At 39.4% G+C, this 25,014-nt stretch overlaps 3 protein-coding genes and 1 long non-coding RNA gene across 9 annotated transcripts; 1 reads left to right on the top strand and 3 right to left on the bottom strand.

Annotated features, from left to right (window-relative positions):
* Window positions 1–1,496: 1,496 nt before the first annotated feature.
* Window positions 1,497–5,136, bottom strand: LOC106171208 (uncharacterized). 5 transcript variants are annotated; one of them, XR_015331271.1, is made up of 3 exons: window positions 4,633–4,735; window positions 2,138–2,251; window positions 1,497–1,959 (listed from the first exon to the last, which is right to left on the bottom strand). XR_015331271.1 is itself a non-coding variant. In XM_086996465.1 (3 exons), the coding sequence occupies exons 1-3, from the start codon at window positions 5,088–5,090 to the stop codon at window positions 1,820–1,822; spliced, it is 363 nt and encodes a 120-aa protein (XP_086852591.1). In that variant the 5' UTR covers window positions 5,091–5,136; the 3' UTR covers window positions 1,497–1,819. The 5 variants fall into 5 exon arrangements, 3 of the variants coding, with proteins under 3 accessions (XP_086852591.1, XP_086852592.1, XP_013406880.2); XR_015331272.1 differs by lacking the exon at window positions 4,633–4,735 and adding an exon at window positions 2,504–2,528; XM_086996465.1 differs by lacking the exon at window positions 4,633–4,735 and adding an exon at window positions 4,982–5,136.
* Window positions 5,137–6,873: 1,737 nt separating this feature from the next.
* LOC106160178 (uncharacterized) lies at window positions 6,874–8,482 on the bottom strand. Its single transcript, XM_013536707.2, has 3 exons — window positions 8,308–8,482; window positions 7,527–7,640; window positions 6,874–7,343 (listed from the first exon to the last, which is right to left on the bottom strand). The coding sequence occupies exons 1-3, from the start codon at window positions 8,414–8,416 to the stop codon at window positions 7,204–7,206; spliced, it is 363 nt and encodes a 120-aa protein (XP_013392161.2). The 5' UTR covers window positions 8,417–8,482; the 3' UTR covers window positions 6,874–7,203.
* A 6,292-nt stretch (window positions 8,483–14,774) lies between these two features.
* On the top strand, window positions 14,775–18,278 carry LOC147759704 (uncharacterized). The gene is made up of 2 exons (XR_015331477.1): window positions 14,775–16,094; window positions 16,301–18,278. It is a non-coding gene; the product is annotated as an uncharacterized LOC147759704 (long non-coding RNA).
* A 481-nt stretch (window positions 18,279–18,759) lies between these two features.
* Window positions 18,760–24,537, bottom strand: LOC106171207 (uncharacterized). Of its 2 annotated transcripts, XM_086997770.1 has the most exons (5): window positions 24,486–24,537; window positions 24,267–24,332; window positions 20,196–20,239; window positions 19,421–19,534; window positions 18,760–19,241 (listed from the first exon to the last, which is right to left on the bottom strand). In XM_086997770.1, exons 2-5 carry the CDS (start codon window positions 24,272–24,274, stop codon window positions 19,102–19,104), a joined length of 306 nt encoding a protein of 101 aa, XP_086853896.1. In that variant the 5' UTR covers window positions 24,275–24,332; window positions 24,486–24,537; the 3' UTR covers window positions 18,760–19,101. The 2 variants fall into 2 exon arrangements, with proteins under 2 accessions (XP_086853896.1, XP_013406879.1); XM_013551425.2 differs by lacking the exons at window positions 24,267–24,332; window positions 24,486–24,537 and having other exon boundaries at window positions 18,761–19,241; window positions 20,196–20,377.
* Window positions 24,538–25,014: the final 477 nt, after the last annotated feature.

The following is a 25,014-nucleotide window of genomic DNA, read 5'->3' as shown; positions in this document are numbered from 1 at the left end:
TGTCCCAGATTTGATCTTGTTGGAGATTATGAATAATGATCTTACCAAGGGAATCCCCTGGGAGAGGTCACGTGGCAACCTCCCGCTTGAACAATTGTTAATAATTTGTATAATCTTACAAAATCACATTTTTAATTCAAGCATTAAACAATGTCTTTTTTTTTTTTTTTAGAAACCACATTCCTTCCGGCGATCAATATTTTACTAACATTAATATTTTAAAAGCACTCATGGTTAATGTGCAGTCTACGTAGACCACTTCTATCCATACACACAATCACGGGTGTGACCCAGGCACATATATCGCAATCAAATTTGATAAGACAGCAGACCAATTCAGATAATTCAAAATATTAGTAATCACCACGAAAGAAGGTATATGGTAAATACCTAATTATAATAGTTCTCTCATATATTTGAGTTTAGTCACTGTACTCGCAATAAGTTATCAAATGTATAAAATGTCAGTTGCATTGGATCCTGGTGACCCGACTAAGAATTCATAGAAATACTAGAATTTACTATTTTTTGAATCTTTATTTTTATAAATAAGGGGAAGTTTGTCTATTTTGATCCTTTGTAACAAGAAGTTTCTAGGCTTAATCACCAAAATGTATATGCACTGCACTAAGCTAAGATGGGGTTTTCAAACGACGTGAAATTCAAGACATATTACGGAATTCAGGAGTCACACAACATTTTGGTCAGCGTTCCTTGCATATTGTTATTTTCACTACCACTTCAATGCATTTCTGATCATCAACAATGACCTCTTAAATTATTTTTTTAATACATAGCTTATAAATTAAAAAAAGTTTGAATGTACATAATTTCCAATTAACTCTAAAGTATCTCTGTAGTACATGTATCTGGGGAGGGGGGGGGGGGCAAACACGTAATACTGCCTCTCTCTTCTCCTTTCGATGTTTCAAATTCTTATTAAAGGTCTATGTTTACAGCCCACGTACATAGGTTTAGTAATCATGTAAGCAAGTAGAGAGAATTTTACAACTTTTATTGACCCTAGGTTTTCGAATCTTTATTGTAATTTATGAAACTATGAATTTATGACCTTTGTGTAAAGAAATAAAAATGTTAATGAAAATTCGCTCTTTTTTAACTTTGATTTTACTTTACAAAGACTATTCTATCAAATATATCTGGAATTGCGCCTAAAGAAAGGTTATCATCATCATTATGACCATCATTATTATTATAATTATTATTATTAATCCACTCTCGATATTCACATCCAGACATGAGAGATGTCGATTTTAATTTCACCTAAGTCATAAACCTCTTTTTTCCTTTTACAAAAGGGCTTATTTCATAGGAGAGTTTAATGCACCGAAAGAAAAATTTGGGTTATTCTTTGCCACAATATTATAATTTCAGTCGTGAGGGGGTTTGTGTACATGAGGTTCATTGACGTTGTGTATATTTTTGTTCTCAGCTATCACATTTAACTAAGTATTTAAATAAAACAAAACGTGTCATTTTTGTTGTGTCATTTATTTCATAAACTTTTGGAAATCATACATATGCAAGCAAAAGCGTAAATTTTGAATTTAGAAAGTAATTAGTTGATATACATCTTGAAATTTTGTCTCTCATATAAATATCCGTGTTAGTATTAAACAGCTTTTCTGCATGCGTTATGGTCTCCCAGACAGTGTACTGATTTGTTTTCTTGAGTTTCCAACAGTTTTCTTCAGTTTTCAAGTTTATAAGTTTACAAGATTGCGGAATTTATTCAAATACAACTTCCTGAAAATTTCAAAAACGTTTAATCTCTTTTAAATCCACGGTTACGGTACGGTCAAGGCAGCAATGTAAAATTCAGTGCAGTATTGCAGAGATACACACGGCAAAAACACCACGTGGCTCCAACTTGAAAACTGCAACCGTCTTGACTGGAGTCCACACCGAAGTTCCCGGTGTAACAGCCTCTGTAGACGACTGAAAATTTTGAGGATATGGTCAAAGCTTTATATGATAGGCATCTCTCTCTTCTACACATGCACAAAGACTAAATATGTATACGAGTAGGGCTTGATTTTAATAAAACTGGTTTAAATAAACTGTTAAAGTTTCGTTATTTCATCTTAATGATTGATGCAGATATCCCTAAACTTACAGCCATTCTCGTCAAGTCTGTTAAAACACGCAGTGTCACACGGAACTTTTGCCAGGAGGTGGCCATTTTTTTCTGGATCAACACAGGCTGGGTGAGTGGCCTTTAGTCCATTACCTTTCAAAGAAAGGGTGAGAATATTCTTAGCATTAGAGTAATAATGTAATATTACAAGGCGACGTGTGTACACGTGTGTATATATCATTTAACGTTGTCAATTCACCAAAACCAAATGATTATTAAAGAATTAATACAGCAGGTAACCAAATTCAATGTATGTTGTAGTAATGCAATGGAATTAATGTAAAAAAAGAAATAAAATATAAACGACTGGATAAAATGACATGTTATTTCACAAATAAAAATTACCTAACAAAAGCCAAACACTTCCATACCGTTACCTTACGGCCAACCTGGACATCAGTCTGATGAAGGACTACGTCCAGGTTGGCTGTAAGCAAACGGTATGAAAGTTTTTTGGCTTGTGTTTAATAATTTTTATTTATGATCCAACTAACAAACCAATGCACATTTTTGCTCATTTACGAGATGACACATGCTTCTTCATTAAGAATATAATAGAAGAAAACGATCGCATACCGTATGTAAAAGTTTTAAAGTTGCAGTCATAACAGTGGAGTGGACTGAAACCTCGAGATGAAGAGACAAGTCCAACAAAACTCAAATATAGAAACAATCCTAACATCATCGTAGCTGTCACTTTCGTGAGTGTTAAAGTCTTTAACTAATGCAAGGCTCTATATAGTCTTACCAACTGTTCAAAAATCTGACCACGTCTTAACTGTCTACCAGGTTAATTGTGAGCCAGATCAGGATTTGTATTTGTCTGGTAGATGTTGTTTATTCTTACAACATTTTGACCTCTTATCTGTTGGTGGATGTTGTTTATACTTACAGCATTTTGACCTCTCATCTGTGAAGACGCCTATTACATGGGATCAAGGCTCATAATACATTTTATGTTAAATCAATGGGAGGATATTAGTTTACTAACACCCAAATCATTATTCATGAATAAATACACGGAAACCAAATATAATGTGTGCTGTATTAATACCATGGGATGTACGCATAAACTTAAAGAAAAGGAAAAAATAATGACTGGATGAAGTGAGGTTTTATTTCATAAATGAAATTATCAAACAGAAAAAAAGTCATACCGTTGCCTTACGACCAACCTGGACATCAAACTGATGAAGGCCTACATCCTGATTGGCCGTAAGCAAACCGTTCTCAATTTTTTCGACTTGTATTTGATAATTTTCATTTATGATCCAACTACCAAGCTAATGTACCTTTTTGTTAATTTATATGTTATTTGCTTATAAACGAAGCATACGATCACGTACCGTATCTGAAAGTTTTTAAGTTGCAGTCATAACAGTGGAGTGGACTGTGACCTTGAGACGAAAAGACAAATCCAACAGAACTCAAATATAAAAACACACGTAACATCATTGTGGCTGTGTCTTACGTGAGTATTAACGTGTTTTAAACTGATGGAAGGGTTTTATATAGTCTTTCAAACTGTTCAAAAATCTGGCCACGTCTTACCTGTCTGCCAGATCAGGATTTGTACTTTGTTTGGTGGATGTTGTTTATACTTACAACATTTTGACCTCTCATCTGTTAAGACTCCTATTACATAAGATCTGGGGTCATTATACACTTAATGTAAAATCAAAGGTAGGATATTAGTTTATAGTTGTATATTTCTGAGGTTTACAAGATTTTACGAGATTTATAACCTATCCTTCAATATATTGTAGTATGATTAATTTAATTCAGTAAAATAAATATGGATGGTATTTTAATAAATGCTTTTGGCAGAATTTTAATTATTTCTTATCAAAATCAATGTCTTAATAACTTTAAAATTGAGAAATTGATATACCTCATATATAAACGTAAATTTAGGAATGGGAGGTGGCCATTTTTTTCTGGGTTAACGCAGGCTTGGTGAGTGGCCTTGAGTTCATTACCTTTCAACAAAGGATGGGAATATTCTCAGCATTTGAGTGAGGCTTGGTTGTAATACGTATATTAGACGGCGTGTGTGTGTGTGTGTGTGTGTGTGTGTGTGCGCACGCGCGTGTATAAATCATTTACTGATAAAGATTTACCAACACCAAAATGATTATTGATGAATAAATACACACCGTCTATAGGCGGAAACCAAATACAATGTATGCTGTGTTCATGCAACGGAATTAAGGAAAAAGGAAAAAATAAACGACCGGAAGGAATGAGATATTATTTCATAAATGAAATTATCAAACAGAAGCCGAAAAAATCATCCCTGATGAAGGCCTACATGTACGTTCAGGTTGGCCGTAAGCAAACCGTTTGAAAGTTTTTCGGCTTGTGTTTGATAATTTTCATTAATGATCCAACTACCAAGCTAAAGTACCTTTTTGCTCATTTATATGTTATATGCTTATTCATCACGATTATAAAAGAATAATTCGATCACGTACCGTATCCGAAAGTTTTAAAGTTGCAGTCATAGCAGTGCAGTGGACTGTGACCAAAAGACGAAGAGACAAATCCATCTGCATAAATGAGATGTTATCTCATAAATAAAAATTATCTTACAGAAGCTGAAAAAATAATACCATTACCTTACGGCAAACCTGGCTGGATATCAGGCTGATGAAAGACTACGTCCAGGATGGCCGTAAGCAAACGGTATGAAAGTCTTTCGGCTTGTGTTTGATAATTTTCATTTATGATCCAACTACCAAGCCAATGCACATTTTTGCTCATTAAGATGTTATATGCTTATCCATTAATACATTAATATAAAAGAAGAAAACGATCACGTACCGTATATGAAAGTTTTAAAGTTGCAGTCATAGCAGTGGAGTGGACTGTGACCTGCAGAAGTAAAGACAAGTCCAACAGAACTCAAATATAGAAACACACGTAACATCATTGCAGCTGTCTCTTAAGTGGGTGTTAAAGTATTTAACTTATGCAAGACTCTTTATAGTCTTACACATTGTTCAGAAATCTGGCCACGTCTTAACTGTCTGTCAGGTTAACTGTGGGCCAGATCAAGATTTGTACTTTGTCTGGTGGATGTTGTTTATACTTACAACATGTTGACCTCTCTTCTGTGAAGACGCCTATTACATAAGATCAAGGCTCATTATACATTTTATGCTAAATAAATTGGAGGATATTAGTTTATAGACATATATCTCTGAGGTTTACAAGATGTTTACGATACTGATAACCAGTGTCTTATTTACTTTAAAAGTGAGAATTCGATATACCCCATAGACAGATGTAAACTAAGGAATGGGCGCTATTTCTTACTTTCTTTTTAAAATACTGATTACTCTGGATTTTGTTCATCACTTATCTCAGAAGCAACAAGGTAATAAAAACTGATTTATTTTTTAAGTATAAATATAAGGATTATGTTGTTTCAATAACTGTATTTGCAGGGTTTTTTTACAATGTACTCTGTATCGGACCAGGTTCAGATGGTAAAATTTAAGAAGTAGCAAAATTCACAGAATCAAAATTGAAAAAAGCTCAATTTTCCCGAAAAAATAAAAATAAAAACTTGAACATTGGGGAGGGAGACCATAGTCAATATGGCAATTTGTCACATCAAGCACGGTATGTTTGTGTTGTGATTGCATGCACAATGTTTTTTATGGCGCAACAATTACATCAAGGACATTATTTAATGATGCTACTGAAGTGTCTGGCCCAAGGGTGTACAACTGTGCAAACCAATAATTCTTCATACCAACATCTAATCTCACGTGAAAGCAACGCGGACTGTTTATAAATGCCTGAAAGAGTTCATTATGAATTATCCAGCGAATTCGTATCATGGCCTTACGTTTATTCATAACATTCTTACAGGTACTTTTACTTATTAGGAGGGGTCGGTCTAGGCGATCTGTGACGTTTTTGTGTGTGTGGTTTTCTTTTTCCTGTCTGCACATGCCTATGAAATGAATTGCTGGTAGGCTTGTTAAGGACCAAAAATTGGCCAAACGCTGCATTTTGTAGTACTAATGTCTAACTTGGCACAAATGTTCAACACGTGATATTGCCCCTCTTTTCTCCTTTCGATATTTCGAGTTCTTATTAAAGGTCTTTGTTTACAGCGCACATACATAGGTTTAGTAATCATATAAAAAGGATACGGAAATTTTACAACTGAAATTTCGACCCTTTTATATGTAAATGACAAAATGAACCTTTATGTAAAGAAACAAAATGTTAATGAAAATTCTCTCTTTCTTAAACTTGGATTTTACTTAACAAAGACTAATCTATTAAATATATCTGGGAATTGCGTCTAAAGAAAGGGTATAAGTTTATCATCATCATCATGACCATTATTATTATTATTATTATTATTATTATTATTATTATTAATTCACTCTCGATATTCACATCCAGACATGAGACATGTCGATTTTAATTTCACCTAAGTCATGTACTCGTTTTTCCTTTTATGCAAAAGCTTATTTCATAGGAGAGTTTAATGCACCGAAAGAAAAATTTGGGTTATTCTTTGCCACAATATTATAATTTCAGTCGTGAGGGGTTTTGTGTACATGAGGTTCATTGACGTTATGTATATTTTTGTTCTCAGCTATATCGTTTAACTGAAGTACCAGTCGTCGTCTAAGCACAGTCCCTATACTATTCGAAAAAAAGGGGAAAATATTTAAACAAAGCAAAACGTGTCATTTTATCAGTCATTTATTTTCTTTACTTTTGGAAATCAAACATATGCAAGCAGAAGCGTAAATTTTGAATTGAGAAAAGTAGTCAGTTGATATACATCTTGAGATTTTGTCTCACATATACATGTCCGTGTTACATGTAGTATTAAACAGCTTATCTGCATGCGTCACGGTCTCACGGACCATATTGTTTTACGTTTTCATAAATTTCGAACAGTTTTCAGCAGTTTTCAAGTTTATAAGTTCACAGGATTGCGGATGTTATTCAAATATGCAATCCAGAAAATTTCCAAAACGTTTCATCTGTTTAAATCCAGGGTAACGGTACAGTCACGGTAGCAGTGTGAAATTCAGTCCTGTGTTGCAGAGATACACACGGCAAAAACACCACGTGGCCCCAGCTTGAAAACTGCAACCGTCTTGGCTGGAGTCCACGCCAAAGTTCCCGGCGTAACAGCCTCTGTAGACGACTGAAATATTGGAGGATGTGGTCAAATCTTCATATGATAGGCATCTCTCTCTTTTACACATGCATAAAGACGAAACATATACGGGTAGGGCTTGCTTTTACCTTTTCATAACCTTGGTTTAGTCAAACTGTTAAAGTTTCGTTATTTTATCTAAATGATTGATGCAAAGATCCCTATACTTACAGCCGTTCTCGTCAAGTCTGTTAAAACAAGCAGTGTCACACTTTACTTTTGCCAGGAGGTGGCCACCTTTTTCTGGTTCAACGCAGGCTTGGTGAGTGGCCTTGAGTCCATAACCTTTCAACAAAACAAAGAGAATATATATATATATATATATTTATAGCGTTTGAGTAATAATGTAATACCACAAAGCGACTTGTGTGTGCGAGTTTATATATATCATTTGCCGATATAAATTTCCCAATATCAAATGATTATTAATGAATAAATACACATCGCCTATAGGCGGAAACCAAATATAAGGTATATTTTGTAGTAATACATTGGAATTAATGCGAAAAGTCAAAGGAATGAAAAATGAACAAATGGATAAAATGAGATGTTATTTCAATAATAAAAATTATCTAACACAAGCCGAAAAATTCCATACAATTACCTTGCGGTCAATCTGGACATCAGTCTGAAGAAGGACTACGTCCAGGGCTCCGTAACTCGAAAGCATCACGAATTGCGAATGGCGATGTCACCTTTTATTTCGAGGCTATTAAATGGGGCGAGTAAATCCCGAGTTATGGAATACAGACGCTTGCGTTCGGTCACTATTCGCGATGCTTTCGAAATGCGGCGCCCGGGTTGGCCGTAAGCAAACGTTATGAGTCTTTCAGCTTGTGTTTGATAATTGTCATTTATTATCCAACTACCAAGCCAGTGCACATGTTTGCTCATTTACGAGATGACACGTGCTTCTTCATTAAAAATATAAAAGAAGTAAACGATCACTTACCGTCTGTGAAAGTTTTAAAGTTGCAGTCATAACAGTGGAGTGAACCTAAAGATGGAGACGAAAAGACAAGTCCAACAGAACTCAAATACAGAAACACACGTAACATCATTGTAGCTGTCTCTTACGTGACTGTAAACGCGTTAAACTGACGGAAGGTTTATATATATTCTTACAGACTGTTCAGAAATCTGGCCACGTCTTAACTGTCCGCCAGGTTCATTGTTGGCCAGATTAGGATTTGTACTTTGTCTGCTGAATGTTGTCTATTCTTACAACATTTTGACCTCTCATCTGTGAAGACGCCTATTACATGGGATCAAGGCTCATTATACATTTTATGGAAAATCAATGGGAGGATATTAGTTGATAGACATATATCCCTGAGGTTTCTAAGATTTTATGAGTTTTATAACCTATCCTTCAATATACTGTAGTATGATGCATTTCAATGAGTAAAGTAAATATGGATGGTATTGTAACGATTGACGTACTTTTAGACCCAGTGCCTGCTGAGATTTGTTAAAATGGAAAAAAATTGGCCGCCTATACCACTCGATTACATGAAGTTACGTAATGTAACTAAAATGAGTAATTAACTTTACTTGGAGGACAATTAACAGTTATTTTAATTGATTTAAATAATCTTTCAGTTATATCGTGCTGACAATCGTGCTGATAAGAACACCATTTGCTGGCCGGCTGAATTTTAGTAACTTGCGAACTGAAGAATGCCTTAATTTTACTCAAAATCGAACATGGCACACACCCGTATAAAAGGGGGTGCAAAAGCAGAATGCAGCACTCAGATGCTACCAGCGTCACCCTTACTAAGCCTCTTAGCAGCGAAGCATTGTAGTTACTGGAGGATTCTCTGCATGGTGTACATGGTAACACGCCAATGAGGCTTTTAACCGAGGTATATGCGGTCACTGCAATAGAGGGATTTTGCTTTCCAGGCGGGTCTCCAGCCGAGACGACCGCCCAGCCTGGGAGACAGCCGAGACAGCCGAGACAAAGGAGACAGCCGACCAGCCGGGTGTCCAATCGATGCAGCCGAGACAGCCGAGCCTAGACCGTGGTGATCCAGCTTTTCTTGAGGGCCGAGTTAAGACACCGTGCCCGTTGCTTCCCATAAGTGCAGAGAGTCGGATTCGTATGAAAGGGAGAGAACGCTACAATATTTTAGTAAATGCCTTTGACAGAATTTCAATTATTTCTTATTTAACCAACGTCATAATTACTTTTAAAGTGAGGAGTCTATATACCTTATACATGAAGATAAACGTAAACTTGGAAATGGGCGCTATTTCTTCCTTTCTTGTTCAAATAGTGATTACTTTGGTTTTTGTTCTTCACTTATCTCAAAAGCAACAAAGTAATGAAAACTGATTTGAAATTTTATTTTAAATTATCAATACAAGGGTTTAATTGTTTCGGTAACTATATGTATTAACATGGATTTTTCTATTTTTACAGTGTACTCTGTACTGAGCCAGGTTCAGATATTGAAATTTAAGAAGTAGCAATGATTCACAGAAACAAAATTGAAACAGATCTCACATTTTCAGAAAGAGAAAAACAAAACCTGGAACATTATCAACTTGAAAGAGAGAGCATAGTCTATATCCCTTGGCAATGGCTGTGTCACATAAAGCACGGTATGTTTGTGTTGTGATTGCACGCTCAATGTTTTTTATGGCACAACAATTAAATCAACGACATTATTTAATGATGCTACTGAAATATCTGGCCCAAGGGTGTACAAGTGTGCAAACCAATAAATCTTCATATCAACATCTAATCTTACGTGAATGCAACGCGGGCTGTTTATAAATGCCTTAAATAGTTCATTATGAATTATTCAGCGAATTCGTATCATGGCCTTAAGTTTATTCATAACATTGTTACTTTTACCTATTAGGAGGGGTCGGTCTAGGCGATCTGTGACGTTTTTTTTTTTTTTTTTTTGTGTGTGTGTGTGTGTGTGTGTGTGTTTTCCTGTCTGCATAAATCGTATGTGCACATGCCCATTAAATGAATTGCTGGTAGGCTTGTTAAGGACCAAAAATTGGCCAAACGCTGCATTTTGTAGTACTAATGTCTAACTTGGCACAAATGTTCAACACGTGATTCTGCTCCTCTTTTCTCCTTTCGATATTTCGAGTTCTTATTAAAGGTCTTTGCTTACAGCGCACATTCATAGGTTTTGTAATCATATAAAAAGGTTACGGGAATTTCACAACTGAGATTTCGATCCTTTTATGTAATTGACGAAACGGACCTTTGTGTAAAGAAACAAAATGTTAATGAAAATTCTCTCTTTCTTTAACTTGGATTTTACTTTACAAATACCAATCTAATAAATATATCTGGGAATTGCGTCTAAAGAAAGGATAGTGTAACGTTCCCCCCCCCCCCCCCTCCGTTTTGCATTCCAATACAACATTTTCACCTAATCTTTTCAGAAATTCACTTGGGAAGGGTTAGCGGTTACGTACCTGCCCTCCACCTTTATTTGATTCCCCCTACTACAGTTATTTCCGTTAATTGCAAGAAACTTTAATCTAAAGATGACAAAACGACCGATACAGTGCATCGACGATGCATGGAAGCCGCCATATATGATGCCACTTCATGCTGACCTGGGGCCGGTTTCACAAAGCAGTAGTTAGTTAGAACAACTAACTACTGAACTACCTCGCTAACGAGCAAACTTAGCGATTTTCGAGGGGTGTTTCACGAAGCAGTCGTTAACTCATCGCTAAGTTCAGTCGTAAAGTTCGGTCGTTAGTTTTCTCGTTACTCACCGTAGTCTCGAAACCGTCTGCCGGAAGTGGAACTCTTGCGTAAAAGTGTCACGAAAGCACTAACTCTCCAATTTTTGGTGGCTGAAAATGCATAAGAACGTCTGCTTTGAGGACGTCGTAAAGAAGGATCTCCACCACCTTTTTGCCGCTCTTTTTGTCACAGCTAGGCACAACCTCTCGTAAATTGCATCATCGTGTGTATATTCTAATAGATTCTGCCTTTCATGAAAACGTCGTAGTCTACGTTGCCGTCTGGCGGTACGGATAGCAAGAAAAGTAGCCGCCATATTGGATACAAAGACAAACGACAGACAACGGTAACTAAGCAACCTTTTTATTTCACTCAATACGCATGCGTACGATGAAACTCTAGAGTTAGCGACTGGTCTGACCAGTCGTTAAATATCCATGGTAACAACGAGAAAATAACGAGCGAGAGAACTAGCGACTGCTTCGTGAAACGGCACTTTAACTAGCGAGAGGCTAACTACCGATCGCTAACTAACTACTGCTTTGTGAAACCGGCCCCTACGCCGTACGCGAAGCTCGTGCTTCGCGCGACTGATGACGTCGCCGCGTCAGAGTATAAATAGAGTGGCGCGCTGTGTGAAAGGGGGCGTTTTACAGATTCGAGTAAAGTGAGAGCGTTTTTACAGATTCAAGTACAGACTGAGACCGGACTAAGAAGAGAGTTATCAGTAAGCGTCAGGGCAGCCCCTAGGGGCTAGCCCGCTCCATTTTCTTCTCATATATTTTAGGGGGGGTCTTATTTTAGAGATTTAAATGTTTGGTAGATTGAACGGTAGATTATAACCGTTGCTAGATTGACGTAGAAGTTTTACGGAAACTTTATTCCCATGTAGCCCCAGTTTTCATTACTAACTAGAACAGTTTATACTGAGTCCGATTATGGACACAGACTAGTTAAGTTTGTTATTGCTACTGCAGTTGTTTTATTGACAGCAGTAACTATTTAAGTTCGTTATTTTCACAGCCGTCCATTCCTTGACAGCAGTGAGTAGTTAAGGCTAAGCGTAGGACAGTTTTTATTTATCATTTCATTTTCGCTTATTTTCCTTTCTAACCATTCCATGTTGTCATAAAATGACCACGTCATTCCAGTCATAGTTAAGTCATGTTGTCCTCGGAGACAACGTCAATTATACTAGGTTGTCATCTAGTGACCACGTCATTCCAGTCATAGTTAAGTTTGGTTGTACATGTCTTTTAGGGACAACGTCATGTTGTCGTCAGAGACAACGTCTGTCACTCCATGTTGTCATCTAATGGCCACGTCATTTCGGTCATAGTTAAGTTAAGTTATCTTTTAGGGACAACGTTATGTTGTCGTCAGAGACAACGTCCGTCACTCCATGTTGTCATCTAATGACCACGTCATTCCAGTCATAGTTAAGTTAGGTTGTCTTTTAGGGACAACGTCATGTTGTCGTCAGAGACAACGTCAGTCATTCCATGTTGTCATCTAGTGACCACGTCATTCCAGTCATAGTTAAGTTAGGTTGTCTTTTAGGGACAACGTCATGTCGTTGTCAGAGACAACGTCAGTCATTCCATGTTGTCATCTAGTGACCACGTCATTTCAGTCATAGTTAAGGCATGTTGGTTGTTTTAGGGATAACGTCGTAGGGTCATATTTCTCACTTATAATTAAGCTTAGTTTAACTACAGCGAGTTATCTGCTAATGGAATCAGTGTTCAGTGTTACACTGGTATATGGGGGTAGGATTTCAGTGTACGAAAGATAAGTTGTTACGATAGTATATGGGGGGAGAGATTTAACCGAATTTATCTAAAGTTTAAAGACTGTGTACGGGAGGGCGGTTTTTAAGGAAATAATGTTATGCACGCCGGCGAGCTATGTCGGCTATGGATAGACAAGGTCGGCATAGTGAGTCTTTCAGAGGGAGTTAGGGACCTCTTTAAATTTCTCTAGCTAGTGTAGGCAATGCTAAGATATAAAACCATTGTAAGAAGTAAATTTCATAGTTGAATAATCAGTGTTTAGCACAGTGCATAGTGGGAGAGTTACTCTCCGGTTAAGGTTACTAATCAACGTGATTTGAGTTTCTTTGAGTTAACAGTTGGCTGGGCGGAACCTCTTCAGTGTCTTCCGGGCCATGGGCTTATGCAGCATAACGGTCTGGGACCCCTTGGTAGAGCTGTGCCAAGGATGTTGCAATTATTGTGTATGACGACCCCGGGTGAAAAGCCGGCCGGGTCCGGGGCGCCATAGTAGAGCGGACGTCCACTTGGGTCTGATGCCGAGTTCCAGCCCAAGAGTGTTCCTCCCGTGTGAAGGGAGTCGAGTTACCCCGTGTGAAGGGGCAGATTTTGCTTTTGTTTCTTTAGTTCAGTGTGTCCATCCAGAGGAGTCGAGTGGATGCCAGCCGACTGTGACCTTAGAAACGGAGACGTGGTGAAGATTGTCCAACCCCTGCCACGGGACGTAAGGCCGTAGCGGGCCGATCCCTTACGGTGCTTCCCTGCGAACCCCCGTCCCCGCCCATGCGAGTTCGGAGATTTCACACGGAACAGACGGTGCTCAGGGAGTGGAAAATGTGGGCTTGTGATATGCGAAGATTAACCTTGCTCTTTCGGTGCCAACGATCACTGGTCCCGAGTCAAAGGGTTTCAGCGCCGCCAAGATCTCCACTGATTGGTTTGAAGGCCGCGGCGATCCCCCGCGCCCTCGTCACTGGTGACCGGAAAGATTGTCAGTATTGAGTTGGTATCACTTGACCCGCACCCTTGCGCATTTCTGGTAGAGAGTATCGCCGCATCCACATCAGAGCTGGTGAAGCTGGAATCGGGCTGTCGGGAGAGGGTGCACACCGAGAGCTGACTTGGATTCCCCTAGCGACTGCGGCCGTGCGATGCGGTATGAACTCCCTACCATGAGGACATCATCTTGAAAAGAGAATTACAGAACGGACAGCACCACGGAGATGAGTGACACTACGCGAGTCACGACGCTACCATAAGAAGACTACGTACGGTAATTCATATGAGAAGATACGCGATCTACGGGAACCGCTGAGCTACCCATAAGAAGAGTACGCGAGCCACGACGCTACCATAAGATTGACCACGTACGATAATCCATATGAGAAGATACGCGATCTACGGGAACCGCTGCGCTACCCATAAGAAGACTACGCAAGCCACGACGCTACCAGAAATGTCTTCGTTGTCTTCGTTTTACTACCCAGATGCTGTCGTCGCGCGCAACATTTGAAATTTATGAACTTTAATGACCATAAGTCACGTCAAAGGATACTTGAAAATGCATGAACTATTGTGGCCATAAGTCACGTTTATATTGCATGAATTTTTGTATTCAATGTTTGGAGATTTAATAATCATATTGGAAATGTAATACATGTTTTTTTATTTCCGAAGGTTGGGGATAGACTTTCCCCAAGGTACAGGCAACATCAATCCCACACCGCGTCGGGGTGTCGTCGCCGACTCGAGGCGGACGGCCGCGTCGCGTTACATTGGTGGCAGCGGTGGGATGTACCAATTACCTTCGGAATTAAAGCATGTAAGCTTGCGATTACAAAATTACTGAATCAATTTCTTTAATCTCAGAATTTCAAACAATGGAAATGAATAGCAGAAGCCATACTGCAGATCGAGGCTGTGGAGAAGACCTGGGAAAACCCACCCAACGGGAAGGCGCACGTGCGGTCTAGAATGACGATTCGAAACCATAGATGAAGATGGCATGAAATGAAGTGTGAGGCGGGAGTTTCCCCATTCCTCTCTTGGTGTCACTCTGTCTTGCTCAAGTTGCCCAAAGCTCTCAGCTCCCCTGAGGGTGGAGGGCGAGGCGAGCTATCCAAAGGTCAGGGCAGCCAGGCCACTAGAAACTTCGTTTTCCTGAGAGCCCAGCGACCGGTGCCCCAGACGTACCAACGAGCCCCTACTGTTGGAAAGGGATTAAAGATGGTATCCAGATGGGAGGCGTTAAATCGTCCGCAACTAAGCCTTACTTTGATTCAGGAGAATCAAATTTAAAAGGTTGGGGGCAGTGTAACGTTCCCCCCCCCCTCCGTTTTGCATTCCAATACAACATTTTCACCTAATCTTTTCAGAAATTCACTTGGGAAGGGTTAGCGGTTACGTACCTGCCCTCCACCTTTATTTGATTCCCCCTACTACAGTTATTTCCGTTAATTGCAAGAAACTTTAATCTAAAGATGACAAAACGACCGATACAGTGCATCGACGATGCATGGAAGCCGCCATATATGATGCCACTTCATGCTGACCTACGCCGTACGCGAAGCTCGTGCTTCGCGCGACTGATGACGTCGCCGCGTCAGAGTATAAATAGAGTGGCGCGCTGTGTGAAAGGGGGCGTTTTACAGATTCGAGTAAAGTGAGAGCGTTTTTACAGATTCAAGTACAGACTGAGACCGGACTAAGAAGAGAGTTATCAGTAAGCGTCAGGGCAGCCCCTAGGGGCTAGCCCGCTCCATTTTCTTCTCATATATTTTAGGGGGGGTCTTATTTTAGAGATTTAAATGTTTGGTAGATTGAACGGTAGATTATAACCGTTGCTAGATTGACGTAGAAGTTTTACGGAAACTTTATTCCCATGTAGCCCCAGTTTTCATTACTAACTAGAACAGTTTATACTGAGTCCGATTATGGACACAGACTAGTTAAGTTTGTTATTGCTACTGCAGTTGTTTTATTGACAGCAGTAACTATTTAAGTTCGTTATTTTCACAGCCGTCCATTCCTTGACAGCAGTGAGTAGTTAAGGCTAAGCGTAGGACAGTTTTTATTTATCATTTCATTTTCGCTTATTTTCCTTTCTAACCATTCCATGTTGTCATAAAATGACCACGTCATTCCAGTCATAGTTAAGTCATGTTGTCCTCGGAGACAACGTCAATTATACTAGGTTGTCATCTAGTGACCACGTCATTCCAGTCATAGTTAAGTTTGGTTGTACATGTCTTTTAGGGACAACGTCATGTTGTCGTCAGAGACAACGTCTGTCACTCCATGTTGTCATCTAATGGCCACGTCATTTCGGTCATAGTTAAGTTAAGTTATCTTTTAGGGACAACGTTATGTTGTCGTCAGAGACAACGTCCGTCACTCCATGTTGTCATCTAATGACCACGTCATTCCAGTCATAGTTAAGTTAGGTTGTCTTTTAGGGACAACGTCATGTTGTCGTCAGAGACAACGTCAGTCATTCCATGTTGTCATCTAGTGACCACGTCATTCCAGTCATAGTTAAGTTAGGTTGTCTTTTAGGGACAACGTCATGTCGTTGTCAGAGACAACGTCAGTCATTCCATGTTGTCATCTAGTGACCACGTCATTTCAGTCATAGTTAAGGCATGTTGGTTGTTTTAGGGATAACGTCGTAGGGTCATATTTCTCACTTATAATTAAGCTTAGTTTAACTACAGCGAGTTATCTGCTAATGGAATCAGTGTTCAGTGTTACACTGGTATATGGGGGTAGGATTTCAGTGTACGAAAGATAAGTTGTTACGATAGTATATGGGGGAAGAGATTTAACCGAATTTATCTAAAGTTTAAAGACTGTGTACGGGAGGGCGGTTTTTAAGGAAATAATGTTATGCACGCCGGCGAGCTATGTCGGCTATGGATAGACAAGGTCGGCATAGTGAGTCTTTCAGAGGGAGTTAGGGACCTCTTTAAATTTCTCTAGCTAGTGTAGGCAATGCTAAGATATAAAACCATTGTAAGAAGTAAATTTCATAGTTGAATAATCAGTGTTTAGCACAGTGCATAGTGGGAGAGTTACTCTCCGGTTAAGGTTACTAATCAACGTGATTTGAGTTTCTTTGAGTTAACAGTTGGCTGGGCGGAACCTCTTCAGTGTCTTCCGGGCCATGGGCTTATGCAGCATAACGGTCTGGGACCCCTTGGTAGAGCTGTGCCAAGGATGTTGCAATTATTGTGTATGACGACCCCGGGTGAAAAGCCGGCCGGGTCCGGGGCGCCATAGTAGAGCGGACGTCCACTTGGGTCTGATGCCGAGTTCCAGCCCAAGAGTGTTCCTCCCGTGTGAAGGGAGTCGAGTTACCCCGTGTGAAGGGGCAGATTTTGCTTTTGTTTCTTTAGTTCAGTGTGTCCATCCGGAGGAGTCGAGTGGATGCCAGCCGACTGTGACCTTAGAAACGGAGACGTGGTGAAGATTGTCCAACCCCTGCCACGGGACGTAAGGCCGTAGCGGGCCGATCCCTTACGGTGCTTCCCTGCGAACCCCCGTCCCCGCCCATGCGAGTTCGGAGATTTCACACGGAACAGACGGTGCTCAGGGAGTGGAAAATGTGGGCTTGTGATATGCGAAGATTAACCTTGCTCTTTCGGTGCCAACGATCACTGGTCCCGAGTCAAAGGGTTTCAGCGCCGCCAAGATCTCCACTGATTGGTTTGAAGGCCGCGGCGATCCCCCGCGCCCTCGTCACTGGTGACCGGAAAGATTGTCAGTATTGAGTTGGTATCACTTGACCCGCACCCTTGCGCATTTCTGGTAGAGAGTATCGCCGCATCCACATCAGAGCTGGTGAAGCTGGAATCGGGCTGTCGGGAGAGGGTGCACACCGAGAGCTGACTTGGATTCCCCTAGCGACTGCGGCCGTGCGATGCGGTATGAACTCCCTACCATGAGGACATCATCTTGAAAAGAGAATTACAGAACGGACAGCACCACGGAGATGAGTGACACTACGCGAGTCACGACGCTACCATAAGAAGACTACGTACGGTAATTCATATGAGAAGATACGCGATCTACGGGAACCGCTGAGCTACCCATAAGAAGAGTACGCGAGCCACGACGCTACCATAAGATTGACCACGTACGATAATCCATATGAGAAGATACGCGATCTACGGGAACCGCTGCGCTACCCATAAGAAGACTACGCAAGCCACGACGCTACCAGAAATGTCTTCGTTGTCTTCGTTTTACTACCCAGATGCTGTCGTCGCGCGCAACATTTGAAATTTATGAACTTTAATGACCATAAGTCACGTCAAAGGATACTTGAAAATGCATGAACTATTGTGGCCATAAGTCACGTTTATATTGCATGAATTTTTGTATTCAATGTTTGGAGATTTAATAATCATATTGGAAATGTAATACATGTTTTTTTATTTCCGAAGGTTGGGGATAGACTTTCCCCAAGGTACAGGCAACATCAATCCCACACCGCGTCGGGGTGTCGTCGCCGACTCGAGGCGGACGGCCGCGTCGCGTTACAATATTATCATCACCATCATGACCATTATTATTATTATTATTATTATTATTATTATTATTAATTCACTCTCGATATTCACATCCAGACATGAGAGAAGTCGATTTTAATTTCACCTAAGTCAAAAACCTCTTTTTTCCTTTTACAAAAGGGCTTATTTCATAGGAGAGTTTAATACACCGAAAGAAAAATTTGGGTTATTCATTGCCACAGTATTATAATTTCAGTTGAGGGGTTTTGTGTACATGAGGTTCATTGACTATGTGTAAATTTTTGTTCTCAGCTATATCGTTTAACTGAAGTACCAGTCGTCGTCTAAGCACAGTCCTTATACAATTCGAAAAAAAGGGGAAATATTTAAACAAAACAAAACTTGTTATTTAATTATCTGTCATTTATTTTATTAACTTTTGGAAATCAAACATATGCAAGCAGAAGTGTAAATTTTGAATTGAGAAAAATAGTCAGTTGATATGCATCTTGATATTTTGTCTCACATATACATATCCGTGTTAGTATTAGACAACTTTTCTGCATGCGTCACGGTCTCCCGGACAACATTGTTTTACGTCTTCATAAATTTCGAGCAGTTTTCAGCAGTTTTCAAGTGTATAAGTTTACAAGATTGCGGAATTCATTCAAATATGCAATCCTGAAAATTCCAAAAAAAAGTTCCATCTGTTTAAATCCAGGGTTACGGTACAGTCACGGCAACAGTGTGAAATTCAGTCCAGTGTTGCAGAGATACATACGGCAAAAACACCAAGTGGCCCCAACTTGAAAACTGCAACCGTCTTGGCTGGAGTCCACGCCGAAATTCCCGGCGTAACATCCTCTATAGACGACTGAAATATTTGAGGATATGATCAAAGCTTCATATGATAGGCATCTCTCTCTTTTACACATGCACGAAGACGAAACATATACGATTGGGCTTGCTGTCACCTTTTCATAATATTGATTTAGACAACCCGTTAAGGTTTCGTTATTTCTTAATGATTGATGCAGAGATCCTTATACTTACAGCCGTTCTCGTCAAGTCTGTTAAAACAAGCAGTGTCACACTTTACTTTTGCCAGGAGGTGGCCATCTTTTTCTGGTTCAACGCAGGCTTGGTGAGTGGCCTTGAGTCCATAACCTTTCAACAAAACAAAGAGAATATATATATATATTTATAGCGTTTGAGTAATAAACTAATACCACAAGGCGACTTGTGTGCGCGAGTGTATATATATCATTTGCCGATATAAATTTCCCAATATCAAATGATTATTAATGAATAAATACACATCGCCTATAGGCGGAAACCAAATACAAGGTATATTTTGCAGTAATATATTGGAATTAATGCGAAAAGTCAAAGGAATGAAAAATGAACAAATGGATAAAATGAGATGTTATTTCAATGATAAAAATTATCTAACACAAGCCGAAAAAATCCATACAATTACCTTGCGGTCAATCTGGACATCAGTCTGAAGAAGGACTACGTCCAGGGCTCCGTAACTCGAAAGCATCACGAATTGCGAATAGCAATGTCACCTTTTATTTCGAGGCTATTAAATGGGGCGAGTAAATCCCGAGTTATGGAATACAGACGCTTGCGTTCGGTCGCTATTCTCGATGCTTTCGAAATGCGGCGCCCAGGTTGGCCGTAAGCAAACGTTATGAGTCTTTCAGCTTGTGTTTGATAATTGTCGTTTATGATCCAACTACCAAGCCAGTGCACATTTTTGCTCATTAACGAGATGACACATGCTTCTTCTTTAAAAATATAAAAGAAGTAAACTATCACTTACCGTCTGTGAAAGTTTTAAAGTTGCAGTCATAACAGTGGAGTGGACTGAAAGATGTAGACGAAAAGACAAGTCCAACAGAACTCAAATACAGAAACACACGTAACATCATTATTGCTGTTTCTTACGTGAGTGTTAACGCGTTAAACTGACGGAAGGTTTATATATATTCTTACAGACTGTTCATAAATCTGACCACGTCTTAACTGTCCGCCAAGTTCAATGTGGGCCAGATCAGGATTTGTACTTTGTCTGGTGGATGCTGTTTATTCTTACAACATTTTGACCTCTTATCTGTTGGTGAATGTTGTCTGTTCTTACAACATTTTGACCTCTTATCTGTGAAGACGCCTATTACATGGGATCAAGGCTCATTATACATTTTACGGAAAATCAATGGGAAGATATTAGTTTATAGACATATATCTCTGAGGTTTCTAAGATTTTACGAGTTTTATAACCTATCCTTCAATATACTGTAGTATGATGCATTTCAATAAGTAAAGTAAATATGGATGGTTTTGTAACGATTGACGTACTTTTAGACCCAGTGCCTGCTGAGATTTGTTAAAATGGAAAAAATTGGCCGCCTATACCACTCGATTACATGAAGTTACGTAATGTAACTAAAATGAGTAATTAACTTTACTTGGAGGACAATTAACAGTTATTTTAATTGATTTAAATAATCTTTCAGTTATATCGTGCTGACAATAGTGCTGATAAGAACACCATTTGCTGGCCGGCTGAATTTTAGTAACTTGCGAACTGAAGAATGCCTTAATTTTACTCAAAATCGAACATGGCACACACCCGTATAAAAGGGGGTGCAAAAGCAGAATGCAGCACTCAAATGCTACCAGCGTCACCCTTACTAAGCCTCTTAGCAGCGAAGCATTGTAGTTACTGGAGGATTCTCTGCATGGTGTACATGGTAACACGCCAATGAGGCTTTTAACCGAGGTATATGCGGTCACTGCAATAGAGGGATTTTGCTTTCCAGGCGGGTCTCCAGCCGAGACGACCGCCCAGTCTGGGAGACAGCCGAGACAGCCGAGACAAAGGAGACAGCCGACCAGCCGGGTGTCCAATCGATGCAGCCGAGACAGCCGAGCCTAGACCGTGGTGATCCAGCTTTTCTTGAGGGCCGAGTTAAGACACCGTGCCCGTTGCTTCCCATAAGTGCAGGAAGCCAGATTCGTATTAAAGGGAGACAGCGCTACAGTATTTTAGTAAATGCCTTTGACAGAATTTCAATTATTTCTTATTTAACCAATGTTTAACCAAACTTTAAAAAACAAAGTAATGAAAATTACTTTAAAATCGAGGAATCGATATACAGTACAGGTACCTCATATATGAAGATAAACGTAAACTTGGGATTGGCCACTAGTTCTTCCTTTCTTCTTCAAATATTGATAACTTTGGATTTTGTTCTTTACTTATCTCAAAAGCAACAAGGTAATGAAAACTGATTTGAAATTTTATTTTTAATTATCAATACAAGGGTTTTATTGTTTCAGTAAGTACATGTACCCGTATTTACATGAGTTTTTTACAGTGTAGTCTGTATTGGGCCAGGTTCAGATATTGAAATTTAAGAAGTAGCAATGATTCACAGAAACAACATTGAAACAGATCTCACATTTTCCGAAAGAGAAAAATAAAACCTGGAACACTATCAACTTGAAAGAAAGAGCATAGTCTATATCCCTTGGCAATGGATGTTTCACATACAGCACGTAATGTTTGTGTTGTGATTGCATGCTCAATGTTTTTTTATGGCGCAACAATTAAATCAAGGACATTATTTAATGATGCTACTAAAGTATCTGGCCCAAGGGTGTACAAGTGTGCAAACCAATAAATCTTTATATCAACATCTAATCTTACATGTATTTGAATGTAACCCAGGCTGTTTATAAATGTCTTAAAGCGTTAAGCCTTCTTCCTAATTCTAACTCGCGCTGTGAAGACCTCATTATGAATTACCCAATTGAATCTTTTTATGGCTGAAAGTTTATCAACACACTTTTATTTTTACCTATAAGAAGGTTTCTGTCTGGGTAATCTCTGCGCCTCCCCCTCCCCCCCCCCCCCCCCCCCCCCCCCCCCCCCCCCCCCGTCTATACAAATTGTATGTGCACATGCCTATTAAATACATTGGTCGCTTGAAAAAAGGTTCCCACCTAGTATTAAAATCGTTGGAAATAAAAGACTTCAGAAGCGTTACATTGTATAACTGAATAATAAAAATCTCCCCTCCTGAATGAAACTGAATCCACCATTACTCGGACTGACATCAGAGCATAACCAAAATACAACAGCCACGCGTTGTGAATGTGTAGTGGAGCCATGGATACAATGTACATTCTGGACACAGGGTGCTCTAGTAGATATAGTCTCTTACACATTTTATTGTAGCACCTAAACTTAAATTTTGTATATCATTTTATAGGTCCCTGTAATCAGCGGGTAGATAAAAATACCTGAACGTATGTATACAGAAACATGTACTTCATCAACGTCAAAGTGCAGCCAATGACTTAATCATGAATGTCTGCAGAACAAAAGAGATGACTGTAAATGTAGACTACCGGCGGAATCAAAACTGTAAAGCTCCTGTTGGAATTAGCGGTGGCGCTGTTGAACAAGTCAGTATTTAAAACCTATCACGTGTTCGGTTTAACAATATCCTAAGTTTCGGTCTTGTCATTCAACACACACGCGGTTAAGGAGTTTGTGTAAATGGCGCCTTTGTCACAGCACCTGTTAAGATCAAACACATCTACACAAATGTGCATTCAGTTTAGACTAGACATTACCGTCAGTACAAACAGTGCTTGTTTTAAAAATTGAGACAGGTCACATGGCGCGTGACATTGTGTGGATATGTTAGTGGACGTTTATATAATTATATTTTACATCGTTTTTATTTGGTGGTTCATTGTAATAATTATCATTATTTACGGTTCTGTTGATGATGTACTTGTTCAATCAGGCTTGGTCTATTGGCGATTTTACATTTAGAGAGACCTCATTAACTACTGTATGGCCAAGGATATATTCTATCCAATGTATTTTAAGCCCATTACTTGTCACCGAAACTGTGGCGACACAGAATGATTCTCAAAATACCAGCTCTTTCATTTCACTGTCACTGTAGATCGACCAGAACTCATTGGCCAACTGGTTGATATCTGGGTCAACGGGGTGACACCCCACTTCATGACAGTTGCTAAAGGAAGGGTTGTTCAAAGTGTAGCATTTAATTTGTATTCTGAATTGTGCTAGGTGTGACAGTTGTTTTAAAGACTGAATAAATTGTGCTAGGTGTGAGAGCTGTTTTTAAATATCAACACCTTTCGGGATTTGGGGATTTTACAGGTAGTGTAACATTTGATCGATTTTTATGCTGTTATTATGAATACTATTTGCAATGACTTTACACATTGGATCCATAATTCCCATACGTATCATGAGAAGGGGTTCACTGAGGACGATCAAGGTGCTCTTTGCAATACTAGGAAGTGCGGGGACATTCAATGTCTACACGTCAGTAATCAAGTTTATCTTATTTATTTATATGTATTACCTTTTGGGCTACGTTCTACCCACTAACGGAAGACTCGACACGTATTGATTTTCCCTCCTCATTTTTCGATACATAATGCGGAATAAGATATTGTGCTTTGAGGTACCAGTAATGCCGTCGCATCAAGTATTCATTGCGATGAATCTGAACATTCGAGCTGATGACGTATTAGCAGCCTTTAGGGGGGGTGGTGAGAATATAGTATTTCAAATAGGTCTCCTTCATCTTAACAGCTATCAATACCATTTTAACGCCTATTTTTTCACAAAAGTAAGTATACAAATCGGTGCAAAGAGATTTTCTTGAAATGCTTACTTTTGACTTGCTCAGTAAAGAGGTGAAATGATACCTTTGTTTAAAGGCCATCGTAATTAGGGGCTTATATCTACCACGCAAAAAAACACGAACCATATTACATGAACGCTGGGAACGTATTAGAGTCAACTACAAATAAGCATGATGATATCTTACTTACTTACCTGTACATAGTTACATGTACGTCGGGAACCGTAGCGAAATTGACGATTAATGCTTGGCCAGCCCATCTGAAAAATCCAGTGATATTGTGAATGAAGCAACAGAAAGAAGTTTAGTGCTTTTAAAGTGTTTATTTTTATTTTACTAATATTAAGTTAAGTATTTCATATATTAGAAACGGGAAAAGACTATTTGACCAAATGTACACTTTTATAGCATACCGATTCCATCAACCTCTCTGTCTTGCTCCAGTGTTCCGGTAGACGGTAGACTTCCCTGAGGAACATCTCCACCACCCGACTGTCGCTATTTATCTTCACGGCGTGTGCGTCGTGATATCGCCATAAATCATACCCATTTCTCCTCCTACATGTGACAACTACCACGGGTAAAACAATAGGACTGAGGAGATTTTGGCCTATCTATGGCGTCACCCACCAAGCAGTCAGCACATCTTACACAGGATATTGTAATTTGAAATGGTTCGATGCACGTCAAAATGTCCAGACACTCTATACATAGATGTAATGACACCTCAGTTGCTCCATTTTAAAACGTACACATTGAGACTGTTTGGCAGCTACTAGGTAACGGCGTCAACATGCTGAATTTAGAATCTGTTTTATTTTTTATAACCATGACGACGTTGGATCTCGTAGATTCTCGTACACCAGGGTGGTTCAGAGCCCATGAAAACATGCCTACAAAAGCACTTCCGAACGAACCCCTTAAATATCTGGTTATTCTGAG

The sequence above is a fragment of the Lingula anatina genome, chromosome 10 (genome assembly GCF_051362555.1).
Source record: "Lingula anatina isolate TDL-2025a chromosome 10, LinAna3.0, whole genome shotgun sequence".
NCBI lineage: Eukaryota > Metazoa > Brachiopoda > Lingulata > Lingulida > Lingulidae > Lingula > Lingula anatina.
Note: the sequence above shows the minus strand (reverse complement) of the source record. Positions and strands in the feature narration are given on the sequence as shown.